We start from the raw sequence: 13,127 nt of genomic DNA, 5'->3' as shown, positions 1-13,127 counted from the left end.
TTCAAAAATATATGAAAAATGAAAACAAACAGAAAGATGCAAAAGAACATCACTGCAGATGCTGATATAACAAAAAAATATGCAAATTTCATAGCACAGATTCTGAAAAGTTGCAGAATTACATACCGAGAAAACAATTCTGCATCCCTTTTATGAATTTTCAAACTGGCAGAAGCATACATATAAAGGAAGAGAGAGAGAGACCTTTGAGTTTGAGTTTCAAGGAAGCTTCAGTTTTAACTTCCACAAAAGATATTAAAATTGCAAAAGGTAGAAGAAACGGCAGGAGACCCCACTTCCAAAGATGTTAAAGAAGACAAATGAACAGGAAAGCAAGCAATCATCACAAATAAAAATTGAAGTGCTTATTAATAAAAAGGAATAGACCGATCATTTGTCCCCATCACAAGGACAATAAAAGCGTCAAAATGTGACGTTTCGTGAATAAAAAGTATACAAAAACCCAACAAACAAATATGAAGTAGAAACATACAACAAAATGCATTTCCACAAAAAAAAAAAATTGGGAAATTTAAACTAAATGCAAGATATGGAAAGCGATAGACTTTGGACTGTTAAGAAGTACTTCTAAAATGAAATGATTGAAAGCGTTTTTAGAGAAAATATTTTTTAGTTCCAAAAGCACTTAAAAGTGGCAAGAAGCACAAAAGCACTTGGATGAAACTGAAGATTTGGAGCTGTGAATAAAAACCCAGAAAGTCAAACGCAATCAAAGTCCAAAAAATAGGAAAAGTTCCAAAATTTGAGGGGGAAAGAAACTAATGCAGGAAATGGAAAGTGAGAAACTTTACATATATGAAAATAAATATATGAAACTTTGGAGAGAAACCAGAAAATCTAAACCAATCAATGGCCAAAAAATAGACAGATAAGCGATCATTAAAAACATCAAACTTTACCTTGTTGCCAGAATGCTGCAGTTTCCCTCTCTCTGAAACAACAAAAACAGAGAGAGGGACAGAGATTCCGACTCATCCGACAATGTCGGATCCGGGTCCGATGCTAGAACTAGCTGCTTGTCTTCCTTGAAGCTTGGATAAGTTAAATTACAAATAAATAAATAAACCCTCTAAATATTTGTGAAAGAAGAAGAACAGGAGAAATGGTGAGGAGGGTTTGATTTATATATAAAATGAGCAGAAGTGTTGTTTTGCAGAGGGGTTCGGTGGGTGTTTCGATGTTCGTATCGTATGCATTATTGGCCTTGAGTTCAGCAAATTGTGTCCGAGATTTCGGTGGGAGAAACAGAGAGAAAGAGAGAGAGAGAGAGAGGAGGGAGACAGAGGGAGAGGGAGAGGGAGAGGGAGAGAGAAAAGATTTTTCCCATTTGTTTTTTGTTTACGAAGATTTAACTTTTCTATATATCTTGTTCCTATCTGTCCTGTGAAATATGAACTTGTTAATTACCTTGGTTGTTAAAATGTTAACTCCTATTTCTAAAAATGCGTAATTGATAGATTCGCGCACACGAGATATAAATTTATTTAAACAGAAAATGACAGTGTGACGATATCTCAAGTTACTTACTAATTTAATACAATATTTTTTATTACTTTGTCGGTATAATCTTCTTTATTTGATGAGTATAGTGTGCTACGAATCTACAACAATATATGTACAATGATGATCTGATTAATACAAAAAACGCTAATTAAGGTTGAAAACATACAAATTTAATTTAATTAGATTCAAAATGTATCATGATGTGAGGACCACTCGAATTATAAGCTCTATAATTATGCAAAACATTTCATATCTTTAATCATTATTTTTTTTCCAATATTCTAATTATTATCGGGTCCTAGTTCAATTTTGTCGACTTCCAGGTGTTTATAAGTCAATCGGAATTTGAAGATCTCAATCCGTCATCTTGGTCTAAGCTTTTGGAAACCGCAAAATCACGTGTGTTAACATGTAGTTAAGGACCAAATTGCTAACATACTTTCTAATCAAGTAAGTTTCGCATACAATATCTGAGTTTTTTTTTTTTTTTTTTTTTTACTTTTTTAATTTAAAAAGAAGATCAGTTGGTGGTTTCGCCACGATAGTCACTCTTTTAAGGGCCAGAAAGACTTATAAAAACATTTGAACCTGCTTTAGCCACCATTGTGTGATTCACTAACATTAGGAATCGAATCGAAAATGTGTCGTGTGGAATATAGGTCAAGACTTACTTGGCTGAAGAAAATAACAATAATGTTGCTAATATATGTGTATAACATTGTTATTTAACGATTGGTTCATTGTATAATAATTCGTAACTAGTATACATAATCTATTTCAATTTTCTTTTTTTCTCTCAACCTATCAAAAATTCAGTGTGCTATGAATTGGCATGGGCCACATGGTCACACATGTTACCCCTGCTATATTAATGTGTACAATTGCACAATTATATGGTTTTACAGGTCCATCCAGCTGCTTTTGTTTCCCTACTTGTTCTTCTTCGCTCTTTTCTGGCCTCACAGACTCACAAGTCTACAAAATTATACCTGTTTTTGGATGAAAACACCAACTGCTATCAATGCTTACAAGTTACAAGCAACATCCATGAAATTTCACCATACTTTTCATCGAATTTTCGTTATATTTTATATTATATAACCTTTTTATGGTTAATTTTCTTTTTTACAAGTTACAAATATTATATACATGACGAAAAGTTTTATTTAAGCTCGAACAATGGATCCCCATGCATGGGACATCATAAGTCATGCTAATTAAAGTGAGGCAAGTAGGGCAACCTAACACCGTCTAAGCAGTTGGAAGTGCTGAAAAGCTAGATAGGCCTTTTTTCTGAAAGATGTGATATTACTTTTGTTAAACTGTAAATTGTGAGTGGCATGAATAAAGATCGATGGAGATGTTAGTGCCATTTTTTCATGAGATTCACGTCAAGAAAAGGATAATCTATAACGATGATCTATCGATGTTCTTTGTATATATAGAATGGGTAATGTTAGGGATATCAAATTTAGTAAACTAAATGACGTGTCACCAATAAGAATAAGCACGTTTATCAACGTGTAAGTAATAAGCTAATCATCAACTTCCATGTCTTTTAGTTTTCAAAACTTTGTCTAGAACATCTTAAGCAATAGAAAGTAAGCACGTTAATCAACACATAAACAATAATCCAATCATCAACAATCGTATTATTTAGTTTACAAATTTTAATGTTGAAATTTAATCTCCGTAACATTACTCTTGTACATAATATGTGTGTATAGAGAGAGGGTTTCTATGTTTTGGTTAGCCACATTTAAAGAAAATGTGGATACTATTTATTTGGTCAATATATTATTTACATCCATATAGCGTCGCTATTGTTGATAGTGTTGATATTGTGAAGTTACAAAATATTATTATAATATGGCCCTCAATAAAGTTGTTCACTTTTACAGTTGGTTGAGATATATTTGCACGCATGACCGAAATTAGCAACCAATAATTCAAACCTAATGATAATTACGTATGGTTTTCAAATTCTAGCTACGCAGTCGATGTATGAGAAATGACAGCAACAGCGTATCAGCAGATGAATTGGGGAGGGGCAGAAGCTTTTCAGAATTAATATGCTGATCAAAGTATAAAACCAAACTTCAAGTTTGTTCAAGAGATTGCTTGGAAACATCATGTGCGTTAAACATAATCTTCCAGTTCTTAATTATCCGTCCTTTTCCTTCTATAGGGCTGGAAATCCTGCATGTATATACGACCGAGTTCTTACGTTTCAGGTAGGCTGAGTCCTTGGTTTCGTATATATTATGCGTTTTGATCGAGTCAACTCATACGATAACTAGACATAGTTGCTTTGTTTTTTGGGTTAATGGCATGAAATAGAGCACAAAGAACGCAACTAGCTAAGCACACATCAATGGCAACAAGATGACATCTTTACCAAACTGTTCACGGCTGCTGCAGATCATGACATTTCTACCTAATTGATGAACATCCTTGGTGATGGCATCTAGGAGCGCAATGTTCGTTACATAGCTCCATAAACTTCAGAAAAAAAAAACACTCGAATCATTGAACCTATAATTTTCAAGGAGAAGGAAAACCATACCTGAATTCACAAAGATGTCTCCGAATCTTGTTGCGTTCGCTGTTGGGAATTGAAGCTTTGGCTTCTTTCAGCTTCGTGATTGTGCAAAGGAGAAAATCAACTGTAGCAATTTTAATTAAATTGGAGCAATGATTTCTAAATTAAAAATCCATTACCATGGATCCCTTAGCTCATCAAAATATGTAACTATGATCATTTTCGTTAACTTCGTTAAAATTTTGTCAAAATGAGTTATGTTGGAAGGACAATTGCTACAATTGAGGTCCCTCAACTCATCAAAAATTGTAACTATGATCTTTTTCGTCAACTTCATCAGAATTTTGTCAAAATGAGTTATGTTGGAAAGACTGTTGCTACAATTGAGTTAAAGTTGAGGGACCATTTACCTAGTTGGATTAAAGTTGAGGAACCAATGAAAATGAATTTTTAGTTTAAGGACCATAACTGCACATTTTGATAAGTTGAGGGACCAATGGTAATGAATTTTTAGTTAAGTGATCATTACTCCAATTGAGTTAAAGTTAAAGGATCATTACTACAATTTAATAAAAAGAAAAAAAAGAAAAAAAAAGGTTTTATGGCCTGTTTAATCTCAGCCGCACAACCTCATTAAAGCCTATCCAACGGCTGAGCGTGTGATCCCCTTTGCTTACAGAACCGGAGTGGCGGAGTGTGTGAAAGTCGGGAAGCGAAGCGAGCGTGCGTCGCCCTTTTTCCGATTTCTGGGCCTCTGCGACTGCAATTTCCTCGATCCAATTCGAAGAGACCCTTTTCGCCTTGCGTATTTGCGACTTCAATTTCGGATTTAATTTTCTGTAACCCTCTCTCTCTGCTTCCTTTCTCTTGTTTTCTGTATTGTCTGTGTTGAATTGCATGAATGTGTGGTGGTTTGTATGATTGTTAAGTTTGTGTTTTTGTTGATAGTTTCTGAGATCTTTTGCAGCTGGTTTTATTGGGTACTTTTGTTCCTTTTATTTTTGTATTATGATTAACGTTAATTGACTTGTTAATCGAGGTACTTTTGGGGCTTGTCAGATTAAGTACTTGAAATTTCATCCTTCATTTGGCTTTTCATATGAAGAATTGAGCATAATTTTCTTCTGTTCTGCAAATTTTTGTACTTTTTCTTTCAGCCAATGATTCTGTTCTTAAAACTGATTCTTTTTGTTTGTGTGGAGAGTTTTATTTCCTTGTTCGAAGGAGTATACATGATCGTATACAATCGTATAGAATTCGATAAGGTAGTCTTTGAATGGTTGTATTTATCTTTTCTGTACTTCAATCCAATCCTGGGAGGAGGAAACCCAACTTATTGTTCTTCGTTCTGAGAAGAAAGAAGCATGCTTTGTCCAGTTTCGGTCACATGGTTTATGGATTTTCGACGTTTTTTATGCCATCTTAATTGCGGAGTTTGCAGTGTTGTAACTTGACAATGCAATTTGAGTTTCTTTTTCGTTTTTCCCGTATGCCTTGTCGGAGGAGGTGGGCGGTTGGTTTTAGCTTTAATGGTGTTGCGAGAGAAATTCAGTTTTAGCAATTGTATCTATTAACCTTTTTTCACATTTCACTGTGTTTGCATATTTGCATTCATATCTTACGTTTTACTTTCTTGTGTTAGAAAAAAGTTAAACCTCGTGTGTCTTCAGGTCTTGTTGAACATCCTTGGTGATGGCATATTTGTTCATGAGTAAAAGTTTACCTGATCGTATACCTTGCATTCATATCTGCTCCTTTCTTGATCTTCAGGTCTTATTGAACATCCTTGGTGATGTCATCTAGGCGCAATGTTCGTTACAGCCCTCTTGCTACAGATGATGATGATGATGATGTTTATGGAAGACCCAATGACCCTCGGTTTGACTATACGCCAAAGTCCTTTGATAAAATCCCATGGAAATCCATAGTTCTTGCTCTTTTCTTGCTTTCTCTTGGATCTTTGCTTCTGTTTCTTTCATACTTCATTTTCACCGGTCACATGGGAGGGGAGCTGACTCAAGCCTATGGCCTTTTGGCGCTCGGAATCCTCACCTTCCTCCCTGGTTAGTCAAAAGATATTTCCATTTCCTTCTTTATCTATGATTGTCTTTTGTGAGAACTAACCGTTAATATGACTGATCGACAATATGGTGAATGCTAATGTAGGCGGGACTAGATTCTAGAATGGATAACTTCATATGACTTTTACGTGCCCTAATTCTGATGTTGAATTTCCGCTTTGATGTAAATACTCAAGCATAGGGGCAAAGCATAAAACCGTATTTCTGAGTCTGGCAATTGGCTATCTGGATACATTTTCTGAAATACTTCGTACGTGTCTCAGTACGCTGATTGACCGACTGATTTCTTATAAATGTTATGACCTGCAGGCTTTTACGAGACACGAATTGCATATTATGCATGGAGAGGTGCAAACGGATACCGTTTTGCCTCCATTCCGGACTACTAGAGGGCTTTTGCCTCCAAATTTCCAAATAATGCTTGCGGCGACGGACACGGTGATGTAAAATCCACGTTGTATAGAACACATGAACGGTCCATATGTAACTTCTGTTCCATTTATTTGTTGTTAAATGACTTCTTGCTATTGAAGCAGCACACGCATACACAGTTCATCGCAGTTGGTATTTTCTCCGGCTCGTAGGTTTTAAGACTGTTTATCCAGCAGAAGTTTGTGTTCGTATTCTTGTAGCCAAATTATGCCTATTTTTTCAGTATTTTGATTGAAACTGTGAGAATGAAACACCCTGGTTGGGGTGAACGATTGAAACTTGTAGATATGTAGGGGTGAATGAACTGCAAAATGGAGCATTCGTCTTTACACCTGAGGTTTTGTGTTTGAATCCCCCTTCCGTTAGTAAACATCATCGCTATCTCCTGATAGTTATTCAAAAATTAGTTATTTCGGTTACGTAAAACTTAAAACTTCGATTTCATGTCAAGAAAGTTGACAGAAAAAATTTGTAAACAGGAAAAAAAAAAAAAAAAAAAATCCAAGCTCAATTTACAACTCCTAATTCCTAAGGGTCAATACCGAGAAGAAGAAATTCTCAAACCCAATCGAGCAAAATGTCCATTTTACCCCCGAAATACAAAACCAACTCATGGGAACTTCACTGTCGTTTCACCAAATCCCATGGGCCAATCAGTCATTTGATGTTGAAATAATTGAGATTAGTAAATTAGATTAATACAAGTTGGTTGTGGCCCCGGTGGCGGAGTGAGTGAAAGTCGGGAAGCGAAGCGAGAAAGAATAAAGACGACAAGGAGCCCTTCTGTGTGTCCCTTTCTTCGATTTCTGGGTATCTCCGACCGCAGTTTGCTCAATCCAATTCGAAGGCAGGAACCCTTTTCGCCTTGCGTATTTGCGACTTCAATTTCGGATTTAATTTTCTGTAACTCTCTCGCTACTTTCTCTCTCTTTTTTCTGTGTTGTCTGTTTGAGTAGAATTGCATGAATGTGTGTTGGTTTGTATTATTGTTAATTGTGTTTGTTTTATCGATATTTTTTGAGATCTGTTGCAGCTGGGTTTCTTTGGAAATTGGGCAGGTATTGGAAAAATTGGGGGAAAATGTTACAGAATTTGTAAATATTGGGAATTATTAATTTTCTATTGTGATTGAAGGTTTTACTGATTGGTTTGTGCGAACTTGGTTTTCTGTTTCCAATTTGAAAGTGGGGTTCTTCAATTTCTTTTTTTTTCCCTGTTGTTTATCTTCCTTTCTGTGTTTTTGGGATTTTTGGATGACTGATCTATCGAAATCAGGGATGGGAGGGCTTTTCAAGATAGATAGCTTATTGCTCTTGTAATGTCTGCTGGGGTAATGTCAAAATTTAAACTTTTATGTTGATTATGTGTTTGTGAAATTTCTGCTCCAATCAAAGTTGCCTACTTTTATCATTGCTTTGACTATTCGAGAACGTTTCAGTGTGAATTTCATCTGTACTTGCAAACTTATTGATAAGATGTTTGTTATGAAGTATGTGAAATCAAGAGTGTGGTGCATTGCTTTTCCAAATCTTGTGGGGTTTAAGTAATTCGATTTGTGCACTTGAAGAATAAAAACTGGTAGCTAGAGGAGAGAGCCGGAGAAGAAAGAGAGAAGGGTGTGAGATATGGAACCAGTGGGGATTTGTTGGAAAAATAAAACTAAAAATAAAATAGGATCCAATTGAAAGTGAGGATATGTACTATACAATTATCGGTTCTTGAATTTATATATATTTTTTTTATAAATCCCTGTGGGTATATTCGATATTTTATTATTTGACTGATGACTAAGAGATATCTTTTAAAAGTATATACTGACATTACTGTAAGACCTTAAATTTCATGTATATGTTGGTGCATGTTGTATCACATGAATTTGGTATGGTCTCTCCCCGCTAACCATGACCATGAGGACGGCTAATGTGAATGTAAAAACTGGTGTTATCTCTTGCACGTTTATCTGAATATTTGATGTACATTTAGATTAGGAAAATGGAGGGACCGGTTGGCCGTGGTGGCAGCAGTGCGGATACTTATTTATCAAATTACAAGCTCGGAAAGACTCTTGGTATTGGTTCTTTTGGAAAGGTTAAAATTGCAGAGCATGCATTAACTGGACATAAAGTTGCTATCAAGATCCTTAACCGCCGCAAGATAAAGAACTTGGACATGGAAGAGAAAGGTCAGCCCTCTATCTTTGTAAACCGATGATTGAATTTGATCATTTGTCTTTTCTACTTTAGAGTTCTGTCTTGAATTCAGAATATTAAAGCTTTGTACTTGGTTGTATTATCCTTCCCTTTGCCCCTTAAATTTGATGCAGTGAGAAGAGAAATCAAAATATTGAGATTGTTTATGCATCCTCACATTATACGACTCTATGAGGTCATTGAAACACCATCTGACATTTATGTCGTGATGGAGTATGTGAAGTCCGGGGAGCTATTTGATTATATAGTAGAGAAGGGTAGGCTGCAGGAAGATGAAGCTCGTAACTTTTTTCAACAGGTAATTTGTCAATTGTCTTGTTGTATTTATTTTACTATTGTTTTTGCTAATAATATGAGTTATATTTTTTTTGGTAGATAATATCTGGCGTAGAGTATTGTCACAGGAACATGGTTGTTCATAGAGATTTAAAGCCAGAAAATTTGCTCTTGGATTCCAAATGCAATGTGAAAATTGCCGATTTTGGTCTGAGCAACGTAATGCGTGATGGCCATTTTCTCAAGACAAGTTGTGGCAGCCCCAATTATGCTGCTCCAGAGGTATAAAGATTGTAGTTGGATGTCTTTCACATTATTTTGAAGTAGTTTGCATACAGTCTTGGCTTGATTTCTCTTTCCAATGATACATCGCTTTTATCTTTGGTAGGTTATTTCTGGCAAGCTGTACGCTGGGCCTGAAGTGGATGTGTGGAGTTGTGGTGTTATACTATATGCTCTTCTTTGTGGCACACTTCCATTTGATGATGAAAATATTCCTAACTTGTTTAAGAAAATAAAGGTATTGCTAGATCTGGTTCTTTTGTTTACTACTATAAAATTGGTTTTTCAGTTTTCATCTGATATATTATTTCTTTTGTTTTCAAATTATATTAAGATCTAATTCTGTTTATGCTTTTGGTTTTTTGTGTCCACTGACAATCAATTTTTTTCATTCGCTATCATGAATCAAATAGTTATATGCTTGCAGATTATTAGTTACCTGACCTAAACCCACACCATTTTGTCTTCAGGGTGGGATATACACTCTTCCTAGTCATTTGTCACCTGGTGCAAGAGACTTGATTCCAAGAATGCTCGTAGTTGATCCAATGAAGCGAATGACCATCCCTGAGATTCGTCAGCATGCATGGTTCCAGGCTCATCTTCCTCGTTATTTAGCTGTTCCTCCACCAGACACCATGCAACAAGCAAAAAAGGTTCCTTTCTTCTGTTTACGTTTGTAAATTGCAGTTATAATGAATTTTCTGGTTTCTTCTATCTATTATCATAAGTTCTCAAGTGGCACCTTTCTTTATGCAGATTGATGAAGAAATTCTTCAGGAGGTAGTTAAGATGGGATTTGACAGGAACCTTCTGGTTGAGTCGCTTCGTGGTAGAGTACAAAATGAGGTTTGTACCTTTGGAACTCATCCTCTTGATTTTCCAACTGAGACTTACCATCTGCATCATGTTTCAGGGAACAGTTGCATACTATTTGTTATTGGACAACCGTTTCCGTGTATCCAGTGGCTATCTTGGAGCTGAATTTCAGGAGACACTGGTATGTGTCCTCCGTTTTCGATATTATACCAGCAGCTTGGTTAGAAAACAAAATTTCCTCTTTTGAAGCCCAAGACTAAGCCTGTTGGCCGTAATCTAACAACATGAAAGAAGCTAGGGGAAACTTTTACAGCATCGGAAACAGGAATATGATAGATTTGTGTACAAACATAATATGTGCCAAGATATACGCAACGTGATAGAGGAAAATTTATTCAAAAGCTTGAACTGTTTCTATCACACTCAACATATATTCTTTTCTGCTGTTCAGTTTCTGTTAAGATTTGGCACCATTTGGATTTGTGTTTCATTTTTGTTGATATGGTCCAGGAATGTGGTTTCAATCGTATGCAGCAAAGTGAGACTGCTGCTTCACCTGTTGGGCACCGCCTTCCTGGATATATGGAGTATCAAGGAATGGGCTTTAGACCACAGTTCCCTGTTGAAAGGAAATGGGCTCTTGGCCTTCAGGTTAAATTTCTTTGGCTTTCTGGCTTAAGTATTATTATTTGGGAGTAGGACTCTTCTGGACATTGTGAACTTCAAACATTAATATGATTGTTGTTGATCTATTGCTGCCTTTTATTGCCAGTCTCGAGCACATCCTCGTGAAATAATGACAGAAGTCCTTAAAGCTTTACAAGAATTGCAGGTGTGTTGGAAGAAGATAGGACACTACAACATGAAGTGTAGGTGGGTTCCTGGCACTCCAGGTCATAATGAAGGCATGATCGACAATTCTGTGCACATTAACAATTATTTTGGAGATGAATCCAGCATAATCGAAAATGATGGTGTTATGAAGATGTCAAATGTGGTCAAGTTTGAAGTACAGGTAATAGTTTTTGTTAGATCGCTCCTTAGTCCCATACTTTCTCTAATTTTATTTAGTCATCAATCTACTGTTGTGTTTGGTATCAACGGAGTCAACTGCTCGAGTATGTATCCAGAACGAAATGCTCACATATTTTGCCGCTGTTTGGGGTCTTAACAGCTTTTTAAAACTCGGGAGGAGAAGTACCTGCTTGATCTTCAAAGGGTCCAAGGTCCGCAGTTTCTCTTCTTGGATCTTTGTGCCGCTTTCCTTGCCCAACTTCGTGTCCTTTAGAGGTAGAGAGCTAGGCCTTCAACAAGTCCTTTGTGAATCTATCATGACGCTTGTGAAAAAATCTTGCAATCGCGACGCTTGTGAAAAAACCTTGCAATGTGTATATATAACCTGTCCAGTTTGGGCTACTTTACTTGTTTACGTCGCATTGCCCAGTTTTATATGGGTAATCGTGTTGTTATTGAGCCAGTATTCCATACTGGCCTTGGCCGAGTCATTTCTAGTTTGGTATTTGAAGTGGTCTGTCCCGAATTTTCGTCATCACGAACAAATTCGTACGAAAGAACGAACTAACCTCCTTTGGAGAAATGCTTTAATGCAAACTTTCTGGTTTCATATCCTTGGAATTGAAGTGTATTTCAAAGTACTGTAATTTATTTATGCAACTTGGACGACAAATTGTTTTGCCTCGTAGTTGTAAATGATTTACCATCATCGATACAAATCATTTGAAACCCTCTTTTATGCTCTATTTACTCATCTCCAGTCCAAAAGCTCTACATCAACTTTTGCCTGCCTGTTATGATCCACCTGTGGTTAAGCAGGACATAGCTGGATGCGTAGTGGCGGTGTTCCAGTTACGGGTAGGTTCCGTTTGGTTCGGTTTTTGGCCGAAACGGAAATTACGGTTCAGTTCTATTCGGTTTTGAGTTTTTTTCGGTTCGGCTTGTTACGGTTTGGTTTGTTTTTTTGAGTGGTTAGAGCGGAGCAAAATGCTTGTGCAAGCAGGCAAAGAATACTGAGCATCAAGAAATTATGAAACGTTGTATGGCCAATTAGTGTGGATATGCATCGTCAGCCCTAAGCTGATTTAGGGTACATCAGAGTTCAAGTACGTCACCTTCATGCACTAAGATTCTTTGTTTCTTGCTAGCTCTACCATTTATCGCATCTATTAAAGCTTTTACTTTATTAATTCCATGAGAAAAATATTAAGAAATAACTTCCTGGTAGAGTACTCAGAAAACATTGAAAACCAAACTAATAAAATAAATTAAGATTCACACACATTGATGATTAATTTTTATCAGAAACAATATTAACAATGAACTATGTTGAGAAATTAAAATCGTTGAAAACACAAAGTCAAAACTCAAAAAAGCGTCGTTTTAGGGTAAGGGATTATTTGGTTTGGTTTGGTTCGGTTCAGTTTTTCAAACCACGAAAACCGAATCGAACCAACTAATTTCGGTTTGATTCGATTTGATTTTTTTTTTTTTTTTTTTTTTTTGGTTCTGTTTTTCCAACTTTGGTTAGGTGTTCAGTTTTTTCGAGTTTCGGTTTTTCGAACCCACCTCTAGTTCTAGTACCACACAATAATTTTTTTCTCCATTTTCATTGAAACAATGACATAATTATGGTATGAGATATAGCTCTTAAAAATATATTCCAAAAGTGATGCAAATCGGAGCTTAGATATTTGATAATTCACACTGTGCCTCTTTGTCTTCCTTTGCTCCATTTCATCGTCAATTCATTTGGCCATTCGTTTTACGTCAAAAAAGTTTATAAGAATGTAGAGCCCATCAGCTCTTTGAATTGCTTAGTATGTTGCAGATTATGGACTCGTTTAGATGTGCTTTTAAAATGACTGCAAGCGTTTTTAAAGAAAATGTTTTTGGGTTCCAAAAGCACTTAATGTGCTTTTTTCAAGGTTTACTTGCTTCTTTACT

General features: G+C 36.1%; 2 protein-coding genes across 8 annotated transcripts; both read left to right on the top strand.

The window, feature by feature from the left end:
- Positions 1–4,767: 4,767 nt before the first annotated feature.
- LOC125474385 (transmembrane protein 230-like) lies at positions 4,768–6,766 on the top strand. 2 transcript variants are annotated; one of them, XM_048577970.1, is made up of 3 exons: positions 4,768–4,905; positions 5,837–6,129; positions 6,457–6,766. In XM_048577970.1, the coding sequence occupies exons 2-3, from the start codon at positions 5,859–5,861 to the stop codon at positions 6,534–6,536; spliced, it is 351 nt and encodes a 116-aa protein (XP_048433927.1). In that variant the 5' UTR covers positions 4,768–4,905; positions 5,837–5,858; the 3' UTR covers positions 6,537–6,766. The 2 variants fall into 2 exon arrangements, with proteins under 2 accessions (XP_048433927.1, XP_048433928.1); XM_048577971.1 differs by having other exon boundaries at positions 4,778–4,911.
- On the top strand, positions 4,856–11,792 carry LOC125467862 (SNF1-related protein kinase catalytic subunit alpha KIN10-like). 6 transcript variants are annotated; one of them, XM_048577967.1, is made up of 11 exons: positions 4,856–4,905; positions 8,563–8,761; positions 8,903–9,087; positions 9,165–9,347; positions 9,454–9,585; positions 9,818–10,003; positions 10,107–10,196; positions 10,264–10,347; positions 10,677–10,817; positions 10,939–11,181; positions 11,341–11,792. In XM_048577967.1, exons 2-11 carry the CDS (start codon positions 8,572–8,574, stop codon positions 11,452–11,454), a joined length of 1,548 nt encoding a protein of 515 aa, XP_048433924.1. In that variant the 5' UTR covers positions 4,856–4,905; positions 8,563–8,571; the 3' UTR covers positions 11,455–11,792. The 6 variants fall into 6 exon arrangements, with proteins under 6 accessions (XP_048433924.1, XP_048433926.1, XP_048433921.1 ...); XM_048577969.1 differs by lacking the exon at positions 4,856–4,905 and adding an exon at positions 7,274–7,426 and having other exon boundaries at positions 10,701–10,817; XM_048577964.1 differs by lacking the exon at positions 4,856–4,905 and adding an exon at positions 7,274–7,426.
- The last annotated feature ends 1,335 nt before the right edge of the window (positions 11,793–13,127 follow it).

Source organism: the organism of the source record quoted next, unplaced genomic scaffold, assembly GCF_019419815.1.
Source record: "Pyrus x bretschneideri cultivar Hongxiangsu unplaced genomic scaffold, Pyrus_bretschneideri_v1 Contig12, whole genome shotgun sequence".
NCBI lineage: Eukaryota > Viridiplantae > Streptophyta > Magnoliopsida > Rosales > Rosaceae > Pyrus > Pyrus x bretschneideri.
This window is presented reverse-complemented; position numbering and strand designations above follow the sequence as displayed.